The 22,338-nt window shown below is 39.9% G+C and overlaps 1 protein-coding gene across 1 annotated transcript in view; it reads right to left on the minus strand.

Moving 5' to 3' along the window:
* Positions 1–5,561: 5,561 nt before the first annotated feature.
* The window catches only part of LOC136863556 (uncharacterized), a 66,770-nt gene continuing 49,993 nt past the window's right edge, over positions 5,562–22,338 (minus strand). Inside the window, exon 3 of the mRNA XM_067139936.2 lies at positions 5,562–5,921. Within this exon, the coding sequence (XP_066996037.2) occupies positions 5,887–5,921 (35 nt within the window). The 3' untranslated portion in view covers positions 5,562–5,886. The remainder of the gene's footprint in view (positions 5,922–22,338) is intronic.

Consider the following 22,338-nt stretch of genomic DNA (forward strand, 5'->3'; position numbering starts at 1 on the left):
TTTTTACGTTTACAAGCTGCTCTCACTTCATCATTCCACCAAGATGTTCGCCTTTTCCCATCTTTACACACAGTTGTTCCTAAGCATTCCCTTGCTGTTTCTACTACAGCATCCCTGTATGTCACCCATTCACTTTCTATATCCTGAACCTGCTTACTGTCTACTGTTCGAAACTTCTCACTAATCATATCCATGTACTTCTGTCTAATTTCCTCGTCCTGGAGATTTTCTACCCTTATTCGTTTGCAGACAGATTTCACTTTCTCTACCTTAGGCCTAGAGATACTTAGTTCACTACAGATCAGATAGTGGTCTGTATCATCGAAAAATCCCCGGAAAACTCGTATATTCCTAACAGATTTCCTGAATTCGAAGTCTGTTAAGATATAGTCTATTATGGATCTGGTACCCCTAGCCTCCCATGTGTAGCGGTGAATAGCCTTATGCTTGAACAATGTATTCGTAACAGCTAAACCCATACTAGCACAGAAGTCCAGCAAACGCTTCCCATTCCCATTAGCTTCCATATCTTCCCCACATTTACCAATCACCCTTTCGCATCCTTCAGTTCTATTCCCAACTCTCGCATTGAAATCGCCCATTAGCACTATTCTATCCTTGCTGTTGACCCTGACCACGATGTCACTCAATGCTTCATAAAACGTGTCAACTTCATCCTGATCTGCACCCTCACATGGTGAATACACGGACACAATTCTAGTCCTAATTCCTCCAACTGACAAATCTACCCACATCATTCGCTCATTTACGGGCCTAACAGAAACTATGTTGCGTGCAATGGTATTCCTGATAAAGAGCCCTACCCCAGACTCTGCCCTTCCCTTTCTAACACCCGTCAAGTACACTTTATAATCTCCTATCTCTTCCTCGTTATCTCCCTTTACCCGAATATCACTTACTCCTAGCACATCCAGATGCATCCTCTTTGCTGACTCAGCCAGTTCTACTTTCTTTCTTTCTTTCTTCCATAAGCCCCATTAATATTGATAGCTCCCCATCGAATTCCATTTCGTTCGCCAAGTTGTTTCCAAGGAGTCCCTCGCCTGTCAAATGGGAGTGGGACTCCATTACTCCCATTAATAATAATAATAATAATAATAATAATAATAATAATAATAATAATAATAATAATAATAATAATAATCGTATGGCCTCAGCTACCGTGTGTAGACATTTCAATTTGACGCTATCTGGCTGTCTGCTCGTCAATTTCGACGTTCCGTTTTACCCTAGGCCCACTATATGGCAAACCGAGTAAACCGAAACTCTCTTGGGCGTCTATGGCTGAGATTTAGTGAATTTTGTCGAGTAAACACCAAATATGTCACCAGAGATATGTTACATGCCGACATCGTACGACATGGAGTGTCGAATGGACTTTGTCCGCCCTTCAAAAATCCGACTACCTCTGCCGGGTTTGAACGCGCTATCTTGGGATTCGGAGGCCGACACTCTACCACTGATCCACAGAGGCAGCTAATAAAGAAAATGACACCATGGAAAACATTCAAGGTACTCCCACGCCCTTTAAGAAGAAACGACTGTCAGCAGGACGACCGCGCATTGTAATAGAACAATTCACTATTGGAGTTGTCAGGCGTACCATTCACAACTTTATTTTTGAGAAGGCTTTCCCGACAATTTTAAAATTAAAAGAGAGGCTTTAACATTCAATGACCGACTTTCCAGAAATGTATCTTGAAAAACTTCGGCAAATTGTTCACAGTATCGGATTTCGCTTTAAAATACTGTACAAAAAGCCTGTTCTTATGGAATCATTATCGATAGCAGCCTCCAGACAAGCGTTTTTAAGAAGAATTCACCGACTTCGGGAAGAAGGCTACAAGATTTCCTACATGGACGAAACATGGTGCGCCCAAAACCACATGATGACGTACGCGTGGCAAGAACAACTTATTGAAGCTCTGCATAGATTTAAAACTCCGTCAGGAGCTGGACAGTGTGTCATAATAATACATATTGGCAGTGAATAGGGATTTCTTCAAAGAATCGAGCTCTGCTTCGTGGGAAAGAAAGGAACAGGTGATTATCACCAGGAAATGAATCCACTCTACTTTGAAGAATGGTTCAGGAAGGTTTTAAGCCTACTCCCTCCAAAATCTGCTGTAGTGATAGACCACGCACCTTACCACCCAGAAACTAAGGATCCTACCAAGTCATGGGTAAAAGCCGACATTGTTGCGTGGATTGAGACAAGAAACCTCCCACTGCCGCCTGATACAACTGATTTCAAATCTTTAACAAAAGCAGTAATACTCCATCATGCCAAACCCTACTTCAGAACGCCTCAAAAGAAAATTGAACGAATCACTAAAGAATATTAAGAAAAGATGTTGAACTTATCTGGCTGCCGGTAGCTCACTGTGAAGTGAACGCTATAAAATTGATTTCGGCCTTTGTGAAGAACAAAACTGAAAAAAAAAAAAAACCTTTCGAACGCTGAAGGGAAGGGACGAAGCATAAATGTGTCAAGAGACCTATGCCAAGAAACCTTGCGTTCCGTAACGCCTGAGCTCTGGAACAAACGTCATAGAAATAGAAAAATGTTATTGAAAAAAAAAACACCTTCCTGACGAGGTTCAGATATAGCCCGTTGTAGTCAGTCTTGAAAGTTCTGATACTGAAAGCGATTAGTATGAATAATAAATTGATGGCGATATTTCTACAGATAAACTGTGAGCTAAATCAAACCAATGTATATATAATAACTTGTCCTGGCTCACTTACTGACTGACTGACTGACTGACTGACTGACTGACTGACTGACTGACTGACTGACTGACTGACTGACTGACTGACTGACTGACTGACTGACTGACTGATCATCGCCGAGATGGACATATTGAAATGAAACTTTGGGGATACATTCATATTACAGTGTAGGTGCTCACTAAGGAAGGATTTTTGGATATTCCTTCGCTAAGGGGTTAAAAATTGGGGGTGAATTCTAAAATTGAGTATGTTCATATCTCGAAAATTTAAGAGTTTACAGACGTAAAAATTGGTATTTGGAATCTCCTTTAAAAATAAAGAAACACGTATTTTTTGTTTTTGGAAAATCCCCTTAAGGGGGTAAAAAAGGTGAAAAACCTGTTGAATACATTTTATGAGGATACTTATATTTCAAAAACTGGTGATGTTATAGACATGAAAATTGGTATTTGGAATTTCCTATAAAATAAAGAAACACAGGACAAAACGACCCTAAGAAGACGCCATCAATATTCATTTCTGTCAAACCGTTTGACATATAATTTTCTAATTTCAGATGATGGTTGACCTACATGTCTTAGATTTTGAATAACAATTGGTCATGAATTACACCCCTAAAGTGTTTTAACCAGGAAAACATAAATATTCATCTCTCTGCAACCGTTTCACTTACGAGGTTGAAATTCCACATGATGGTTACTCATTTTAAATAAAAATAAAAAGTGGTCTTAGAACAATACACACCGAAGGAGTTTTGACTGGGTGTGGGTGTGAGGCCCGATGATAAAAATATCCATTCGTCTAAAATCACTTTACATGCGAGTTTGACTTTTCACATGGTGATTACTCTTCACTGTCTTATATTTAAAATAAGAATTGGTCTTCAAACAATTCATCCCTAAGGGGTTTTAACTGGCGGGTGGGGGGTGGCCCGAAGACAAAAATATTTATTTCTCTGAAACCGTTAGACATCCGAGGTTGAAATTTCACACGATCGTTGCTTCTATGGGTTTTGGATTTTAAATAATAATAGGTCTTTTAGCAATATACCCGTAAGGGATTTCGACAGGGGGTGAAGGCTATCACAACATAATTTATCCCTCCAAACCGTTTGACGTACGAATTTATAATTTTACAAGAACTTTGGATGTAGTAGGTGTCAAATATGATATAATTCAAAATATTTCATGTATATAAGGTTTGGGACCATGTAGAAGCTGAAGTTATAAATCTTCACAACAGCCAAGGCACTCAACGAAATTTCCGATTTCTCGTCTTTATTGCCAAAAATATTTATTTGTTAAAGTTAGGTGATTAACTAAAATAATCTTAAGTTTAGTACACGACTGGAGGAACATTTTTCGAGACTGTATACCATTAATGGGGTACCTACGTATTCTTGCGCACGTTGAATGTCTAATTTTTAATGGTTTAAACCTCTCAAATTACTTATCAAATCCACAAGCTTAATTCATGTACTAGGCCTTAGTAATAATGGAGGTTTCATCTCGATTTTTATCAGAGATCGGTGCTGCCCTCTATAAACATAAAATTCTTAGATTTTAAATAAAGATTAACAATACACCCCTACGGGATTTTGACTGGGGGGTGTGTGAGAAATGATGACAAAATGCATTTATATGAAACCATTTGAATTACGACAAATTTCATATGATATCCTAGGTGTTGAATGACATGAAGTCTGAAACAAATTTAACCCCTCAGAGAGTTAAATGGGGGTTAAGATCCAGAAACAAATATATTCATTCCTTCCTCCGAAACGGTGTAACGTAGGAAGACAAAGTTCCAAATAGCAGTATATATTTTAAATCCTAGGTGTGAAAGAGGAAATGTTCTTTAACCTTCCAGCCCTAAATTTTAAAGCGCGGTTAGCTCTGGAAACGAAATTATTCATCCCTCTAAAACTGTTTGACGTATAGAATTGAAATTTTACGAGAAGTATATTCGTTTATGTCCCAGATGTAAAATATCGTATACTTCATATATTTCTCCCCTAAGGGGTTAGGATAGTGGTTGACTCTCAGAAACACAATATCCATTCTTCCGAAACCGTTTCAGGCACCGACTTAAAATTTTGCATGAAGGGTTGTCTTCTATATCCTAGATTTAAAACACTTTAAACATTTACCCCCTAAAACAGCGTTCATTCCTCCATTACTGTTCGACGTACAAAATCAAAATTTCACAAGTTGGTCGCTTTTACGTTCTAGATATTAAGTAAGGTAGGGTTTCTAACATTCCAATTCTTCTGTACGTATTTCAAAATGATTGTTGGATCGGAAAATAAATAATCATTCCACAAAACCGCTTGACGTACGAATTTAGAGTGTTTTTTTACAGTCTCAGCCAACAGTGGACTCTCGTAAATGTTAAACTTCGACTAATAAATTTCAGGTTAAAACCGTAGCGAAGCACGGGTATTTTTCTAGTCTCCTGTAAATTAATATAAGTGGGTCTACACGTCGTTTTGACAGCTCTAGTGCACGTACCCTAAAGTAGAGACGCTTTTTATAGCTTCACAGCTACCTTGTAAAACTTTAAAATAAAGACCCTGTATTACAAAAAGAACGATTCAGATGTACGAACTGTAAGCTGCAGTGGACTTAGAGGCAGAGCACTGAAAAATCAGTACCTTTGCAACGAAATAAGAGATACATGCGGATTTATTGTCAGACGGCTAGCTTACGAATGAGCAGACTTGTGATTTCAATGTACCTAGGTATATTAAGAATGGCAGGATTAAGAGGAGTTACGACTGAGAAATTAAATCTGACTTTGTACAGTATCCCTGGCACATTGCCATTTATTACCATTGTTTAAGACAATTGCTCATACATTATTATTAAGGAACACAAATTAATAGTTATAACTACGTTGCAATATTCATTGATTTGAGGTATTATGGACGAACGGTGGAGAAATGTGAGTTTTAATAACATGTACAAGTAACTGAATACGGTTTACAGAATCGGCCTGAAAACGACAGCAGACAATCCAATTGAAGACGATGTTTTATCTTGCCGGACGTAGGTGGAGGCTTTCACTTCAGTGAGGCATTGAACAAATGAAAGTTGTAGACGAAACTACCAGGAGCATCCCATATTGTAGCTACTACGTGCAGTTACCATAATAGCTCAACTCCACATCTGAAAAGAAAAGAACATTGAATTATGTTGCTTATCGTTGGCAGGAAATTCAGCACTTATAATTATCACACTAAATGATAATTTAACGTCAGGAAATGAACAAAAATCGTCATCGTAATATCTGTATTATTATTATTATTATTATTATTATTATTATTATTATTATTATTATTATTATTATTATTATTATTATTATTTGTGTGCTGTTGCTGTGGTTTAACTACTCGTCTCCCAATCCATGTTTACCGGATTCGAATCCGGGCGACCACGGTTGGGATTTTCAATAGGACTAGAGGGTAGTGACAGAAAGGACATTAGGCATATTAAGCCCGGGCCAAAACACTGAACTAAACATGGGTGCTCCACTGATTCCATATAAACTTGAGCAAGTGCCCTCGAAAAAACATTATTGTTATAGCAAATGTTGTTCCTGTTGATTCATTTAGAGATACATCTGTACTTACTGTGGGTGCGAATTCTTCATGATAAAAGCTGTGTTTAATGGTATCTGTACTACGTTAGTTTGCCTCTTCGTAACGTATTGAGGCTGGAATTGCAATAATAATAATAATAATAATAATAATAATAATAATAATAATAATAATAATAATAATAATAATAATAATAATAATAATAATAATAATAATAATAATAATAATAATAGTGGTTCCTGGTGTGGGTTATTGTAGTCACGTCCTAGTTCATGAACCATGGGCAACTGCTGAGTGGCCCAGTAAGTGGTCCTGAGAGTCGGGATACTGGTTGCTATGGAATGGGAGTAGATATCTCGGACATATTCTGAGTCATGACCGTCACTGGGACTATATGTAAGTAGGGTAGCATCCAGCTTCGTAGATTATTTACCGAACACGCTCAGAATGTTTTAAGCAAGCTTCGGACCTATGAGAGTAACGGGGTACAACTTGGCAAATGAATTGAATTCCATGGGGAGCTATCAGTATTAAAGGGGCGTACGGAAGACAGCAAATGGGAGGCATCTGGGTGTGTTAGGAGTTAATGATATGATATACGGGTAAGGGGAGATAACTAGGAAGAGACAGGAGATTATAAACTATTCTTGACGGGTGTTAAAACAGGAAGGGCAGAGTTTGAGATAGGACTGATCATCAGGAATACTATTGCACAGTTGGAGGGGTTAGGCCGAGAATGGTGTCATTGTAATCACGAACTGAGGGTGCAGATGAGGATGAACCTGACCAGTTTTATGAAGCATTGAATGACAGCGGAATCAGCGTCACAGCAAGGATAGGGTAGTGCTAATGGGCGATCTCAATACGAGAGCTGGAAAGAGAACTGAAGGATAACTAAGGTGATGTGCAAATGTTGGGAAGATATGGAAGCTAATAGGAATAGGAATCGTTTACTGGACTTCTGAGCTAGTATGGGATTAGCAGTTACGAATACGTTCTTCAAACATACGGCTACACATGGCAAGGTAGTTGTACTAGATCCAAAATTGAATACATCTTAAGCGACTTTGAATTCAGGAAATCCGTTAGGAATGTGGAGTTTTTCCGGGGATATTTCGATGGTACGGACCACTGTCTGATATGTAGTGAACTATGTATCTCTAGACTTGGGAAAGAGAAAGTGAAATCTGTCTGCAGATGAATAAGTGTAGAAAATCTCCAGGACGGATAAATTAGGCAGAAGTACATGGATCTGATTAGTGATAGGTTCCAAATAATGGACAGTGAGCAATTTCAGGATATAGAAGGAGAATGGGTGGCACACAGGGATGATGTTGAAATAGCAAGGGAATGACTGGGAAAAAGCGTGTGTAAAGATGGGGAAAAGCGAACATCATTGTGGAATGATAAAGTGAGGGCAGTTTGTAAACGTAAAAAGAAGGCGTGTCAGAAATGGCTTCATACAAGGACTGATGCAGACCTGGAATTGTACGCAGATGACAGAAAGAGAACGAAACGAATTATTTTTTGATTTTAAGAAGTACTCGTGGGAACTTTCGGTAATAAAGTGCAAAGGCAAGCTCAAGCAGCGGGGAAATTTTTTGGACAGTAATAAAGAATCTTGGAAAGGGAAGGAGAAAGGAAATTAATAATGTTTTGGGTAAATCAGGTGAAATCATAAAAGATCCCAGAAAATTAGTGGGCAGGTGGAAGGAATATTTTGGAAATGTTCTCAACATTAAAAAAAATCTTCCTGGTGACGTTACGAACAAACGAGCTCATGAGAAGGGAGACAGTGATGTTGGTGAAATTACGTTAGATGTTGTGGATAGGATGGTAAATAAACCCCATTGTCATAAAGCAGCAGGAATAGATGATATTAGACCTGAAATTGTGAAATATGGTGGGAAGGCATGGATGAAATGGCTTCATAAAGTAATAAGATTAGCATGGAATGTTAGTAAGGTACCTTCTGACTGGACTAAAGCGGTAATAGCACTTATCGACAAGCAAGAGGAAATTAAGAATTTCAGCAACTATCGAGGTATTTCATTGATCTGTATACCAGACCAGATGTTCACTGGCATCTTGGAATAGAGGATGCGATCAGTGGTTGACAGTAAGTCGTATGGAAACCAGTGTGGTTTCAGACAACAGAGGTGGTGTCAAGATCAGATTTTCAATATGAGCCGGGTAATTAAACAATGCTACGAGAGGAATAGACTAGACAATTATGTTTATGTTTCGTAGATCTAGAAAAGGCACATTAAAGAGTACCCGAGGAACAAGATGTTCGCCGATCTGGGGGACTACGGGCTTAAGTGTAGATTACTAAAATCAATATGAGGCATTTTTGTTGACAATTGTGCTTCAGTGAGAATTGACAGTAGTATGAGTTCCCGGTTAAAGGTACTCACAGGGGTTAGACAAGGTTGTAATCTTTCACTTCTTTGTTCATATTTTACATGGATCATCTACTGAAAGGTGTTAGTCGCAGGGAAGAATTCGGGAAAATGTAGTAAGCCGTTTGGCCTATGCCGACGACTTGTTCCTAATATCGTACTATACGAAAGACGACAGTCTAATATACTGGAACTTGAATATACGTGCAATTAGTATGATATGAAAATTAGCCTGTACTGCGGCTCGAGGGCCATCAAGACCTGTAATACATTGATGAATACATCCTGTATTGTTTGTTGTCGTAACTTTCGGTCAGAGGGACCTGAAAGTGTAATCATCGAAGCACAACCGAACACTCGACCTGCATGTTCAATTGCAGCAATGTAGCACCACTCCTTCTGGGTGTTGCAATTTCCATTTTCTTCAGTGTAGTTACAGTGAACAGCTGGAGGTGAGAAAAGAAACGGCAAGGCCGTAGGACTGAACAAATGAATGACCGCAATAAAATAAATTTCAAATATATTTTTTAAGTTTCCTACATTTTTCTCTTTTGTTTCCTTTCGGTCCAAAACATTAACGAGAACCAGCAGGTACGTTAATTTACGAACAACTGGAGCAATAGTGAACGATCACATCAAATAACCATTTATAATAAATCTCATACCAGTAGTAACAATTAGAAGTTTTGTTACAATTAACAGCTCTGAGGGCTTCGTCATTGACTAGGAAGAATTAATTTCCAATTTTCCAAAACTTATAAGCTTACACCGTGTCATAATTAACAACCCGAGAAGAATGAGCTCCCTATTTCAGAGACCCTTGTGACACTCGCTACCCTTTATTTCGGAGGGAAATCAACAGTATACATAGAACTGAAATAATCCGAAGTAAAGCGGGAGCTAAGGCTCATGCTACAAAATTGGCCAAGAGAAAGATAAATATTGAGGCAATAGGAAACTAGGCCAAGCACAATTATAAAGGGATGCAGAACACATACTAGCATCCTAGGATTTTACTTTAATAAGACCTAAAGCGGCAGAAGGCCCAGTGACACAAAAGATAAGCCATACTACGGTGTGGCCTAAGTAGGGAGAAAATGACGACCGACAAATGAAAGAAGGAATTAAATTTTAGAAAACTTAGTCACTAGAATCAAAGTGATAAAGGGAAACGAGGGTCCATACTCGTGCTTCCTTTAGTAGATTTCACACATTTCGGTGGCTGCATTCGCAGCTTGAAAACCTAGAATACCTACATTATACACATTTAATAAAGTTAAAAATTCTCTACATTAAAACAAAGGTAGATATGGCACGACCCTTAAGTTTACATGCTAAGGGGAACGCTGTTATCTTCCCGTCCCCACTGGATAGTTCTAGAATTAACATGTTTAGAATGAAGAAGCCGCCTACCTTGTGTATTGTCCCAGTGCGCTACCCGCCGATGCACTGGTCAAGACAAACCCTAGGAGGCAAGTGACTAACATATTTATAATGACAAGCTGGGATGTGACAGGCTGATTCAAATTATAAAGTTCAATAGGAGAAACACTTGAAACGAACAAGGAGTAATGAAGTGTCAACCTCTAACAGTAACTATTCTCCTTAAGAATGACAGTAATAAATTCAAACATCAGCTCCTTGGTGGCACCTCTAACCAAGAAAGTGATATATATCGGTAGGCTTCAGAACCACATAGTAACACGAAGTTAAGCTTTTCTCCACAAGACTTCACAATATTTAGGTATAAAGAGGTGCGTAACTCTAGGGAGAGGCCCTCTTCAAGTCACAGACTTCCCTTCCTATGATCCGCCATTCACAACTTTTGAGAGAGGAAAGTAAAAATGGAATTGTGTACAAAATGTTGAAGAGATATTGTGGTTAAGTCTATATTGAACTGTAGATACATCGGCGGAAGTTCAGTGGTCGGGGAAAAAGCAATTGAAAAATCCGGGCACTTGCCACCATGGTTGACAGTGGGAGAGGCTGACGTTCCGGAGGGCTGGATCCAGGGAGCCGGACTCTCAAAGTACCCAGAGATACCATTTTCTCGGTACTGTGAGGGAAGTTGTGTTGCGTTAAAGGTCCCAACAACGGATACAGCTTCCAGTTAGACCATGGACCAAGATGCTGTTGCAGAATTCTAAGGCAGTAAGAACTACTGCAAAAGTCCCAGCGGCTGCTGATGGCACGGAAGAACTGCGGCTCGAGGGCCATCAAGACCTGGCCGATGATCACCAACACGCTTTAGGTGGTGGCTCTGCACGCTCTATTAGAGGGGAACTGAAACAACAAATCACTCGCCGACAGAAATATTGATGGACAGCAATTTTAAATGTAGAGCATAGCCGACATGTGAGTAGAGTTTAGCAGGGCATTGCATTATTATGGTGCTGAAGATACTTTGGGATTTGAAGCAGAATTGTAGGTGGCTGGGGAAACTTCTCAAACTAAGTAGCTAAGGGAGACTTACAAATTATGATTTCACTTAAATGTTAAATAGTAAGGAGGGAAGAAGCTAATTGCATTGTTGGATGTGCTTGAGAACGGTTGGCTGTTGAGAAAGCTCTTGCATTATTTTAGTAATAAAGTAGTTAAAACCTATTGAAATAGCTTAATTTTGTGTATTTGTAATTCATTTAGTGCTGTTTATATAGTGGTGTTTAGTGCTTGCTGGTAGAAATTGGGAGTAGTGATATTTATTTAAATTTTATAACAAGTAATTCAGTTGGTCTTCAGTAAATTACGTTTTCTAGGTTAAGTAGGCTAGCTAGGTGTACCTTGTTTCGAATTTAGGTTTAGGAAATACTTTAGGTAATAATATTAACTTTAAAATATTTGTAGATATCTGTACGTTCGTTGGTATAATACTTACAAAAGGCAGATTATCATAAGGAATAGTACCGTAACTTCTGCCGCAACTTCTCCGGTATTTCGTACATACGTCCGTTCAAACTATCGCGAAGGTAATAATTTACTACATTAAAAAACGATACGCCTGTACACTTCCATTTTTTTTTTTTTTTTTTTGCTAGGGGCTTTACGTCGCACCGACACAGATAGGTCTTATGGCGACGATGGGATAGGAAAGGCCTAGGAGTTGGAAGGAAGCGGCCGTGGCCTTAATTAAGGTACAGCCCCAGCATTTGCCTGGTGTGAAAATGGGAAACCACGGAAAACCATCTTCAGGGCTGCCGATAGTGGGATTCGAACCTACTATCTCCCGGATGCAAGCTCACAGCCGCGCGCCTCTACGCGCACGGCCAACTCGCCCGGTACACTTCCATTTAAAAATAAGTTAAAAGAGATTACACGGTAACAGTTAACAATCGCTGTATTGTTATTGATTATTGTCGCTCTTCATATTCACATATTGCATTGTTGGCTACAGTCGTGAATAAACGGTGTAGTGTAGTCAAGTAATCTTAAATATAAATAAAAATCAGCTGATCTTGTATTCCAATCATTTGTAGTTCTGAGTAGGTACAGTAGTTAAAGTATCCGTAATTTATATTTCGCTCCCTCGATCTTTCAGTATTTATGAGCGGTTAGCTAATAATAATAAAGTGTATATATCCCAGTAATTGTAATTCACATCCCTGGAGTAATAGGAGTAGTTTTGACAGAAATACTGCAGAAATATTTTTGAGAAATTGTTGTAGACAACCTCGTATTTTTCAGTAGCCCTAATTAAAGACACTCTTATTCTCCGTCCCGTGGAGTAGGGAAAATAATAGTAATCCACCTGCTGTAATGAACACATAACCACGTTTCAGTTGAGAATTGTAGTGAAGATAAAGTATATTAGATAGTATCTTGCCTGTTATATTCGTGTTTTTCTTTGTGTACGGCAATCCTTTCGATACTTAAGCATTTAACCAAACGCAAGGTTTCATTTCTATTAGAGCATAGGATAAAGTAATACTAAAGAAATAATCTTCTGCCTATGCGTTTAACTTTGTTGGTAATCCTTGAGTACGGTAGTTCTTGCGAATTACAAACTTTAGTCCTAATTGCAATTTTCATTTCTATTTGTGCTTAATAATAACATATTGTAATTAGGATACGTATGGACGTAGTTTAAAATCATTGTAGTGTATTATAGTAGGTATCTTATTATACACTGACTGACAGAGCAAATGCAACACCAAGAAGGAGTGGTCAGAACTTTATGCCAATTGCAGGGTAGACTGACGTCACTGAGGTATGCTCATGATGTGAAATGCGCCGCTGTGCTGCGCACGTAGCGAACGATAAATGGGACACGGCGTTGGCGAATGGCCCACTTCGTACCGTGATTTCTCAGCCGACAGTCATTGTAGAACGTGTTGTCGTGTGCCACAGGACACGTGTATAGCTAAGAATGCCAGGCCGCCGTCAACGGAGGCATTTCCAGCAGACAGACGACTTTACGAGGGGTATGGTGATCGGGCTGAGAAGGGCAGGTTGGTCGCTTCGTCAAATCACAGCCGATACCCATAGGGATGTGTCCACGGTGCAGCGCCTGTGGCGAAGATGGTTGGCGCAGGGACATGTGGCACGTGCGAGGGGTCCAGGCGCAGCCCGAGTGACGTCAGCACGCGAGGATCGGCGCATCCGCCGCCAAGCGGTGGCAGCCCCGCACGCCACGTCAACCGCCATTCTTCAGCATGTGCAAGACACCCTGGCTGTTCCAATATCGACCAGAACAATTTCCCGTCGATTGGTTGAAGGAGGCCTGCACTCCCGGCGTCCGCTCAGAAGACTACCATTGACTCCACAGCATAGACGTGCACGCCTGGCATGGTGCCGGGCTAGAGCGACTTGGATGAGGGAATGGCGGAACGTCGTGTTCTCCGATGAGTCACGCTTCTGTTCTGTCAGTGATAGTCACCGCAGACGAGTGTGGCGTCGGCGTGGAGAAAGGTCAAATCTGGCAGTAACTGTGGAGCGCCCTACCGCTAGACAACGCGGCATCATGGTTTGGGGCGCTATTGCGTATGATTCCACGTCACCTCTAGTGCGTATTCAAGGCACGTTAAATGCCCACCGCTACGTGCAGCATGTGCTGCGCCCGGTGGCACTCCCGTACCTTCAGGGGCTGCCCAATGCTCTGTTTCAGCAGGATAATGCCCGCCCACACACTGCTCGCATCTCCCAACAGGCTCTACGAGGTGTACAGATGCTTCCGTGGCCAGCGTACTCTCCGGATCTCTCACCAATCGAACACGTGTGGGATCTCATTGGACGCCGTTTGCAAACTCTGCCCCAGCCTCGTACGGACGACCAACTGTGGCAAATGGTTAACAGAGAATGGAGAACCATCCCTCAGGACACCATCCGCACTCTTATTGACTCTGTACCTCGACGTGTTTCTGCGTGCATCGCCGCTCGCGGTGGTCCTACATCCTACTGAGTCGATGCCGTGCGCATTGTGTAACCTGCATATCGGTTTGAAATAAACATCAATTATTCGTCCGTGCCGTCTTTGTTTTTTCCCCAACTTTCATCCCTTTCGAACCACTCCTTCTTGGTGTTGCATTTGCTCTGTCAGTCAGTGTAAATTAGTGTGTTTATTCTATTCATGTGAAATATTTATGTAGTATAGTATCTGTAGTATCTATAGTATCTGTGTTATCTGTATTAACTCTCTTACTAGAATTCTGTTGCAGTAATTATGGCAGACTTAACTGCAGTTTCGAATTGTGTAGACCCAATTCTTGTTTATTACTTTCAGTTTTCAGTAATTAACAACAATTTTCATTCTTTTAGGGTGTTGTAGAAAAAATTCGTACAAATAAGCAGTATTGTAGTGTAGTAGTAGCTTATATTAATTACCTTGTTGTTGTGTGATTTTGTGAACTATCCTAAACAATATTTCTTTCCTTTCATTTTTATTTGCACAGAATAAGTTTTTTTCTTCCCATAATTCCGCAAATAATGCCTAAGCAGTGCAACTGTAGGAGCTGTGGGTGTGGCCAGGCATTAAGGAGAATGAGGGAGGAGTTGGAGAGATTGAGGGAGATAATTAGGATTCTCTCAGAGGACAAGAAGGAAAGTAGGCCACCCTCAAATAATGTACAGGATACAGTAGGTATAAAGGAGGGATGGGAGGGAAATGCAGGAATTGTAGAAGACAGGTGGTCTAATGTTTTAAGGGGAAGGAGATCAGAATTCAGGACAGGTGTCAGAAATCGGTGCGAGTCCCTGCAGGTGGAACAACCGAAGGAAGATGAGGAACAGGGAACTGTTGCTGATATGTGTGGAAGTAGGGGGAAGGGAAAAGGTAGGAAAGGGAAATGTAGTGTAGTGGAAAGGAAAAGACAGGTGGAACAGGGTAATGGGAGGGAGAAAAGGGAGGAGGAAGTAGCTTCTGCAGCAGTAAGAGAAGATAGGTCTGACCAGGAGGGGAGGGGATCAAATGAGGTGGGTGGAGTTGAGGCTCTGGTCATGGGGAATTCCGTCGTTAGATATGTGAGGAAAGTGTGTGGAGGAAAGGGAACCAGGGTAGAGTGTTATCCAGGAATTAGGTTGAGGCAGATGTTGAGGAAAGTAGAAGAGAAGGAAGAGGGAAAGGAGAAGGTGGTAGTGTTTCACGTTGGTACTAACAACGTAAGGCAAGCAGGTATAAGTACCAACATATTTGGGGATATGTGGGGTCTGATAAACGCAGCGCGGATGAAGTTTAAGGAAGCAGAGATTGTTATTAGTGGAATACTGTGTAAGAGGGATACTGACTGGAAGGTGATTGGGGATTGAAATGAGACTATGGTGTGGGTATGTGAGAAACTGGGAGTGAGATTTCTAGATCCTAATGGGTGGGTAGGAGACTGGGATCTGTGCCTAGATGGCCTTCACTTAAACCGCAGTGGTACATATAAGATGGAAACTTGTTTAGAAGGGTTATAGGCAGGTACATTCAGGGAAACGGGGAAAATGCTCTACCGCGCCAGCTTGTCTCACTCGTTAGACATCGCTGTTTCAGTAAATTAAAATTTCGAGTGTGTTCTGAACGCAAGTGTTCGATCTCAGAATGATGTAAAGACTACTGTGACTACTAGAATTACTAGAATTCTCTGGAGTTCAACTCTATAATCGTGACGTCCTCCAGAAGGATGAATGGGTAGTATTTTTTCAACACCACCTGGCAGTGAACACAACACGTTTGTGGTGTGAATTACATTGTCTGCAGGACGATTGGTAACCTCTCATCAGTTGTCCATCAGCTTCGTTACAATGAGTGTGTTTCTGAAGGGATAACGTTCACAGTGAAGCAGTGGTTTTTGCAGTGGAAGAACAGACTTATGTCATCGCAGAAGGGTGACTATTCACATGTTCCCTCATTAATGGAAGATGTACCTGAACCTCGGTCTGAGTTCACACGTATACATATTTTCTGATTACCTACAAAACAGGGTGTCAGCACATGATAGATTTAGCGGAATAAAATGCTTGGCAACTCGACCGGAAAGATGGTGGAAAACATGATCATTTTGGTGTTAGAAGGAGTGTAACCACATCCATTTTGACATCCAATAAAACAGTGATTTCTGTCAAAGGGAGGCTATTCAAGAAGCGGAAAGTCATGCACGTTTTGACGGAATGGAGCATTGTGTGGCAGACCTTTCAACTGAAGCTCAAACTAATAAACAAACAAACAAACAAACAAACAAACAAACAACCAGAAAACGAATAAAAGGCAGCTTCATTGCAAACATTGCTCAAAGAAGTGCACAACAATGTGTACCTATCAAATGTAACTCTGCTTTACACGTTTCATGCTCGGTACCATTCCACACAAAGGCGTAATGCTTGGAATCTGATTTGTGAATAGAAATTCATTATATAATTAAGAAATAAATTAACGTTCTGAAATCGGATTACATTAATTTCAAAAGAAGTGAATGATATCGCAGACAGTGAATGCGAAGAAAAAATAATAATATAATTAAGAAGTAAATTAACGTTCTGAAATTGGATTACATTAATGTCAAAAGACAGGGCGAGTTGGCCGTGTGGTTAGGGGCGCGCAGCTCTGAGCTTGCATCCTGGAGATAGTGGGTTCGAGCCCCGCTGTCGTCAGCCCTGAAGTTGGTTTTTCGTGGTTTCCCATTTTCACACCAGGCAAATGTTGGGGCTATACCATAATTAAGGCCATGGCCGCTGCCTTCCACTCCTAGCCCTTTCCTATCCCATCGTCACCATAAAACCTGCCTGTGTCGGATAGTAGATAGTAAATTTCCCTGACGTACTCCTGGCATACTAAGTAAGGAATTTCGGTGAAACATTTTCTTTTGCTTTATTTACAACCTCAAAAATAGATTTTCATGGAAACATTCCTCAATACAAGCAAAAAATAATTCATCTTTATCTGGGTTAAACTCAGAAATTGAGTGTTGCAGTCACTAAGAAAATAGAGTCACGCTTAAGTTCCACCTAGGAAGCTAGCACAGCAGGCCACATGGTGAGAGGAAGAGTTTGCTTTGAGCACTGGGAAACAAGGGCACAAAAGAGCCACAAACTGTCACTCACTCGGAAACACACACACTGTTTTATTCAATAAATAATATGAGTGCGAGAAGGAGGATAGAGCCCCTTCTAATAACATAATTAGTTGAAGCTTACAAAAATCGAACCCTTGAGCTCAAGCCCCGAAAGCGCAAACTACCTCCGCTGTGGTTTGAACTCGAGCTTGCAAAGTTAAGTTTAACCAAGGAGTCGAGCTTGAGTAAAAGAAATCACTTTATTTGCAAATGAGGTGTCTACCCCGGTGGCAAATGGTACACTAATATACATTATTATCAAGCACTAAATTTTAAATTAACAAGAGAAAAATACATTTTCCTAGAATACAGTATTATGCAATTTACACCAACAATTTTTCTATTAAACACGCAGGTCATCCTTAGTAAATGTATATTTACAAAATTCTACTCATAATATCTTCTGTACTTACAAACATAATAAACTCATATAGCCTACAGTATGTAGAATTACTTCAAATAATACTATACAACTGGAATGAGATTGAAATTTACATTGCATTAATTAATTAATTAATTAATTTATTTATTTATTTACTCATTTTGGAACCTAACAAGCACAACGACCTGTTGCGTCTTAACCAGAGCCCCTTTTGCCACCCCTTTTCAGTGTTCCTGAAGGGCCTTCACAGCTACCATAGCGGCCCCAGGGCCCTCGAGCTCCCCACTGTACTTCACCCCTACAGGCAGTCCCCTACTTTGGCTGTCCAATCTCCATAAAGTAGGGATGGAATTAATTTATTCACAAAAATTCTTTATTTACAATAACCTCCACAGGTCGAATGGCCTCTAACATTTCTTTTCCCTGTTGCTGTTTAATCTTTTCTTGAATACCTGTACAGATTTTGGAAAAGAATCAAACACTATCCCTGGTAAACTGTTCCACTCCTTCACGCCCTTCCCCATGAATGAAAATTTACCCCAATCGCTTCTGCTAAAATCCTTTCTAATTTTATGCTTGTGGTCAGCCCTGCCAATATAATTATTTTCCAACTGAAGCCTCTCACAGATTTTTCCCCAGGATTCCTCTCCTGTATAGGCTCTATATAATCCTATAAGTCTAGTTTTCTCCCATCTCTTCCTTTAAGTTTCCCACACAAGCTTTTCTAAACTTTCTGATACACTACTTTTTCTCCTGAAATCCCCTGTTACAAATCTTCCTGCTTTCCTCTGCATGCCATCTATTTCTTTTATTAGGTATTCCTGGTGAGGATCCCAAACACTGTTTGCATATTCCAATAATGGACAAACCATACTTAAGTAACTTTTCTCTTTTAATTCTTTGTTGCATTCTTTAAGTAGCCTCATTATGACATGTAACGATCTGAATACCTTCCCAGCAATGTCATCAACATTACCCTTCCAGTGTAAATTACTTTCAAATCTCACACTCACGTATTTGCACTTGCCATCTTTTGGGACAATTATTTCATCTAAAGTACTTTGAAATTGAGTCTTTAAGCTCCTATTTGTAAATGTGGTAACAGTTCATTTGCCTCCATTAACCTTCAAATTATTCTCTTCAATTCATTGTTGGATACTGTCAAGGTCCCTTTGTAATTCTGAACTATCCTCAGTGTTATTTATTTCCCTTTAAACAATTATGTCATCTGCATACAATCTTATTTTGATGTTATATTGTTCCCTAAACCTTTGTGTATATTAAGAAAGGTAATGGACTGATTATACTACCCTGCACAATTCCCTCCCAAACTTTCTCTTCCTGTGATGCATTATTCCCTAATTTGTCTTTCTGAACTCTTGAATTTAGAAATGATCTTATCCAACATATAACCCTTATGTCCAATCCTATTCCCTCCACTTTCTTTAATAATATTCCATGTTCCACTCTGTCAAACGATTTGGAAAGGTCTATGGCTATGCAATCCAATCGGCCTCCTGAATCCAACTGATCTGATAAGTCCTTTTGAAATCCCACCACGTGTCTCACAAGAAAATTCCTTACTAAATCCATACTGGTTCCTCATGAACCAATTTTCATCACCGCATATCCCTCTGATATACTTTGTTATTAAACTCTCCAGTATTTTACAAACTAATCTGGTCAGGCTGATGGGTCTGTAGTTCTGAAGTTTTCTTTTGTCATCCTTTTCTTTATAAATTGCTATTATTATAGATTCCTTCCATTCCTTTTGTATTAGACTATTATTTATGATATAGTCAAAGATTATGTACCACTCCATTGTCTTTAATACTCCCCAGTAATTTGATCACTGCCTACTGCTTTTTCTTGCTGAAACAGTTCGCTTTCTCTGAAAATATCCTCCTCATTTGTGAATGAGGAGCTTCTTGTTTCCTTATGTGTCTCTCCCTCGCTATCACAAATCTCTTCTCTCCTTCCCAAATGATTCCGACAAAAAGAGTATCCACATTACTCCCTTCACTTATCCAACAGCTGAATTGTGATTTAAGGTATGTCCCAAATTCATCCACTTCAGTTTCCCTGTACAATTTCTTGTCTTGTGTGGCCCTCTTATTAAGCCTTTTTGGTACCAGTCCTACATCCATGATTACAGCCTTATGGTCACCTATTCCTTCAATTACCTCAGTTTTATCTTCAATTTCCCATGGTTTAACCAATAATACATTTAGTAAGTTATTGAGCCGAGTTGGTTCTTGTACTACTTGTGTAAATCCTCCCTCCCAAATTGATTTATTTGCCGGTTTCTGTTCTTGGGCTTCACTTACAGCTCCATTCCATTCAAATTAAGGCAAATTTAGATCTTTCCCAGTTATTACAATATCATTATTACTGTTTTCATGAGTATAATCTATTATTTTCTCAAATATTTCCATGTCTCTTTCCTCTCGCCCAGGCCTATATGTTCCTATAATTCCCACCTCCTTCTTATTATCACAAACTAATTTTATCCCTAATATTTCATCCCCTTCATTGGTAAACCATTCATGTGAACAATAAGTTTCCTTCACCAGAATAAACAGCCCCCTCCCTTTTTATCTCCTCGGTCTCTACGATAGACTGTATACCCTTCTGGAAATACCTCTCTTTTACCCACCCCTTCTCTCAACCATGGTTCCGCTCCAATCACCACATCAGTCTCGTAAGATTCCATCGATGTACTGAAATTTAATTGTTTATTGACTACACTTTGACAGTTTAACAAGAGCAACCTTAGACTGCCTTCCTCCCTAAAACTTGACTGTTGCAATTGGGTAACTTGAAATTCCTTACTTTCCTGAGTTTCATTTTCTACTTGACTGGGCCAGCTTGAAGTACAGCTGGCTCTTTCTACTACTTTTTCTGGTCAGTATTATAATCCAGGGGAGTTGTGTTTTTTACAGTACAAACACTGGCGGCTCGTGCTGAATAATGTTGGTGGTTCTGCTCTGTGACGCCCAGTCCATTGCAGTAATTACAATAGACAAATCTAAATTCGTATTGCATACGGAATGTGTCAGCTGAGGTCGTGTGAATCCGTCCTCCAACCCCGCGGAAACGCTTTGCTCTATGTCCTATCAGTGCGAATTTCTCGAAAATGTACCGAAATAATACAGGTGGACGTTCATCTCAAATTGTAATACCCCGATTTCGAGGGACATCGACAATATAAATAACTGACTTGTACAAAAAACAACAATTAAAAAGTTACAACAAATAAAGCCCCTCTTTCGCTTATCGAAAAATATGTTGACCTATCGACACATTCATATTTACAAAAGTTCCGAGACCTGCATACATCTTTGGCAGCCGGCTTTCTGAATGGAAGGGGAACATCATCTGATGGTACTAGCGTTTCTGTTTTCATTTTCATGACTACCTAACTCGGAAGAATTCACTACCATTACGGAGAAACATAGTCATGATTACTTGTAGGCCTAAGAACTCGCTCATTCGCTTCGTACGAGAGAAAATGTTTTCGGTCGTTAGACAGAATTTTGTTGAAGTCCTGGTCATTTACACCAAAGATAGAAAAATATGCATACTCCCGACCATAAGGTACATTGTTTGAAGACTTAACATGGATAGTAAATTGATTTTGTGTTACTTAATAACAACCATCCTTTTTATCACGCACTTATCCTGTATGTAAGCTATATGGGCTTTCTTTCTACTGAACAGAAGCCTCACAACTATACTGTAGTATCTGAGAATGTTGACATGTAAGAATTTTAAACTATATCAATATCCACACAGTTTTAAAAGTTCTCTATTTACACTGATGAGTACAATGGAGGGAGCTTTTCCCAAACAGCTGAGATTTCAACATGCTCGCTCGCTGCAGTGATTCTCTCACGGACGGTGGCGCTGTCTAGTGTATTATTTACTAACTCTATGGTCACGGGAATAGGTCAGACGTACTGCAAGGCGTGCAGTTCATACAGAACCTTATGGGCGACTCTTAGCCACCTATCGGAAGAAAGCTGTAGTTAAGTGTGCTCTCCTAATGTTCTGTCGTTCACGGATCTAAACAGGGTTGCCAGATCACCACCAGCTGTGTGGGTATCGATCTTTGGCTCGATATAAACACTCAATATGAAGGATGGGATCGCTAATCGCTGTATATTACCGTATATCTTTCATTAGGGTGGTTATGCAGCTCTGCAGATCGCATTATGGAGCCGCGCCTGAGTACAAATATCTTATGATTAAATAAAATTGAGAACAATATTTGCAATCTTTCTTTTCCTGAATTGTTTAGAGGAAGGCCATGTTTTGTGTAACAGGATCTCTCAAAACTGCTAGATTCAATTACCTGAGTATTACGAAAATGTTTACGAATTTTAACCATACCTGTATTAACTTTGTACACTTCAATATTCACACACAAGTCTCTACTCAAATCATTCCTGTGGGGCACATTCACTACAAGTATGTTACTGTGAGTCAGCTTACCTAGTGTACATTTAAGTTAAGAACCGACATTTTTGGCGTCGTTGTGAGCTACGTCGTTCGTCCCCCCGATGAAGTTAGCCGGGGCCTGTATGTTAAGGGTTAGCCAAGGAGTTGAAATCGAGTCTGCAAGGTTAGCCCAGGTGTCGATCTTTGGCTTGTGCTGTTAGGGTTAGCCAAGGATTCAAA

The sequence above is a fragment of the Anabrus simplex genome, chromosome 2 (assembly GCF_040414725.1).
Source record: "Anabrus simplex isolate iqAnaSimp1 chromosome 2, ASM4041472v1, whole genome shotgun sequence".
Lineage (NCBI taxonomy): Eukaryota > Metazoa > Arthropoda > Insecta > Orthoptera > Tettigoniidae > Anabrus > Anabrus simplex.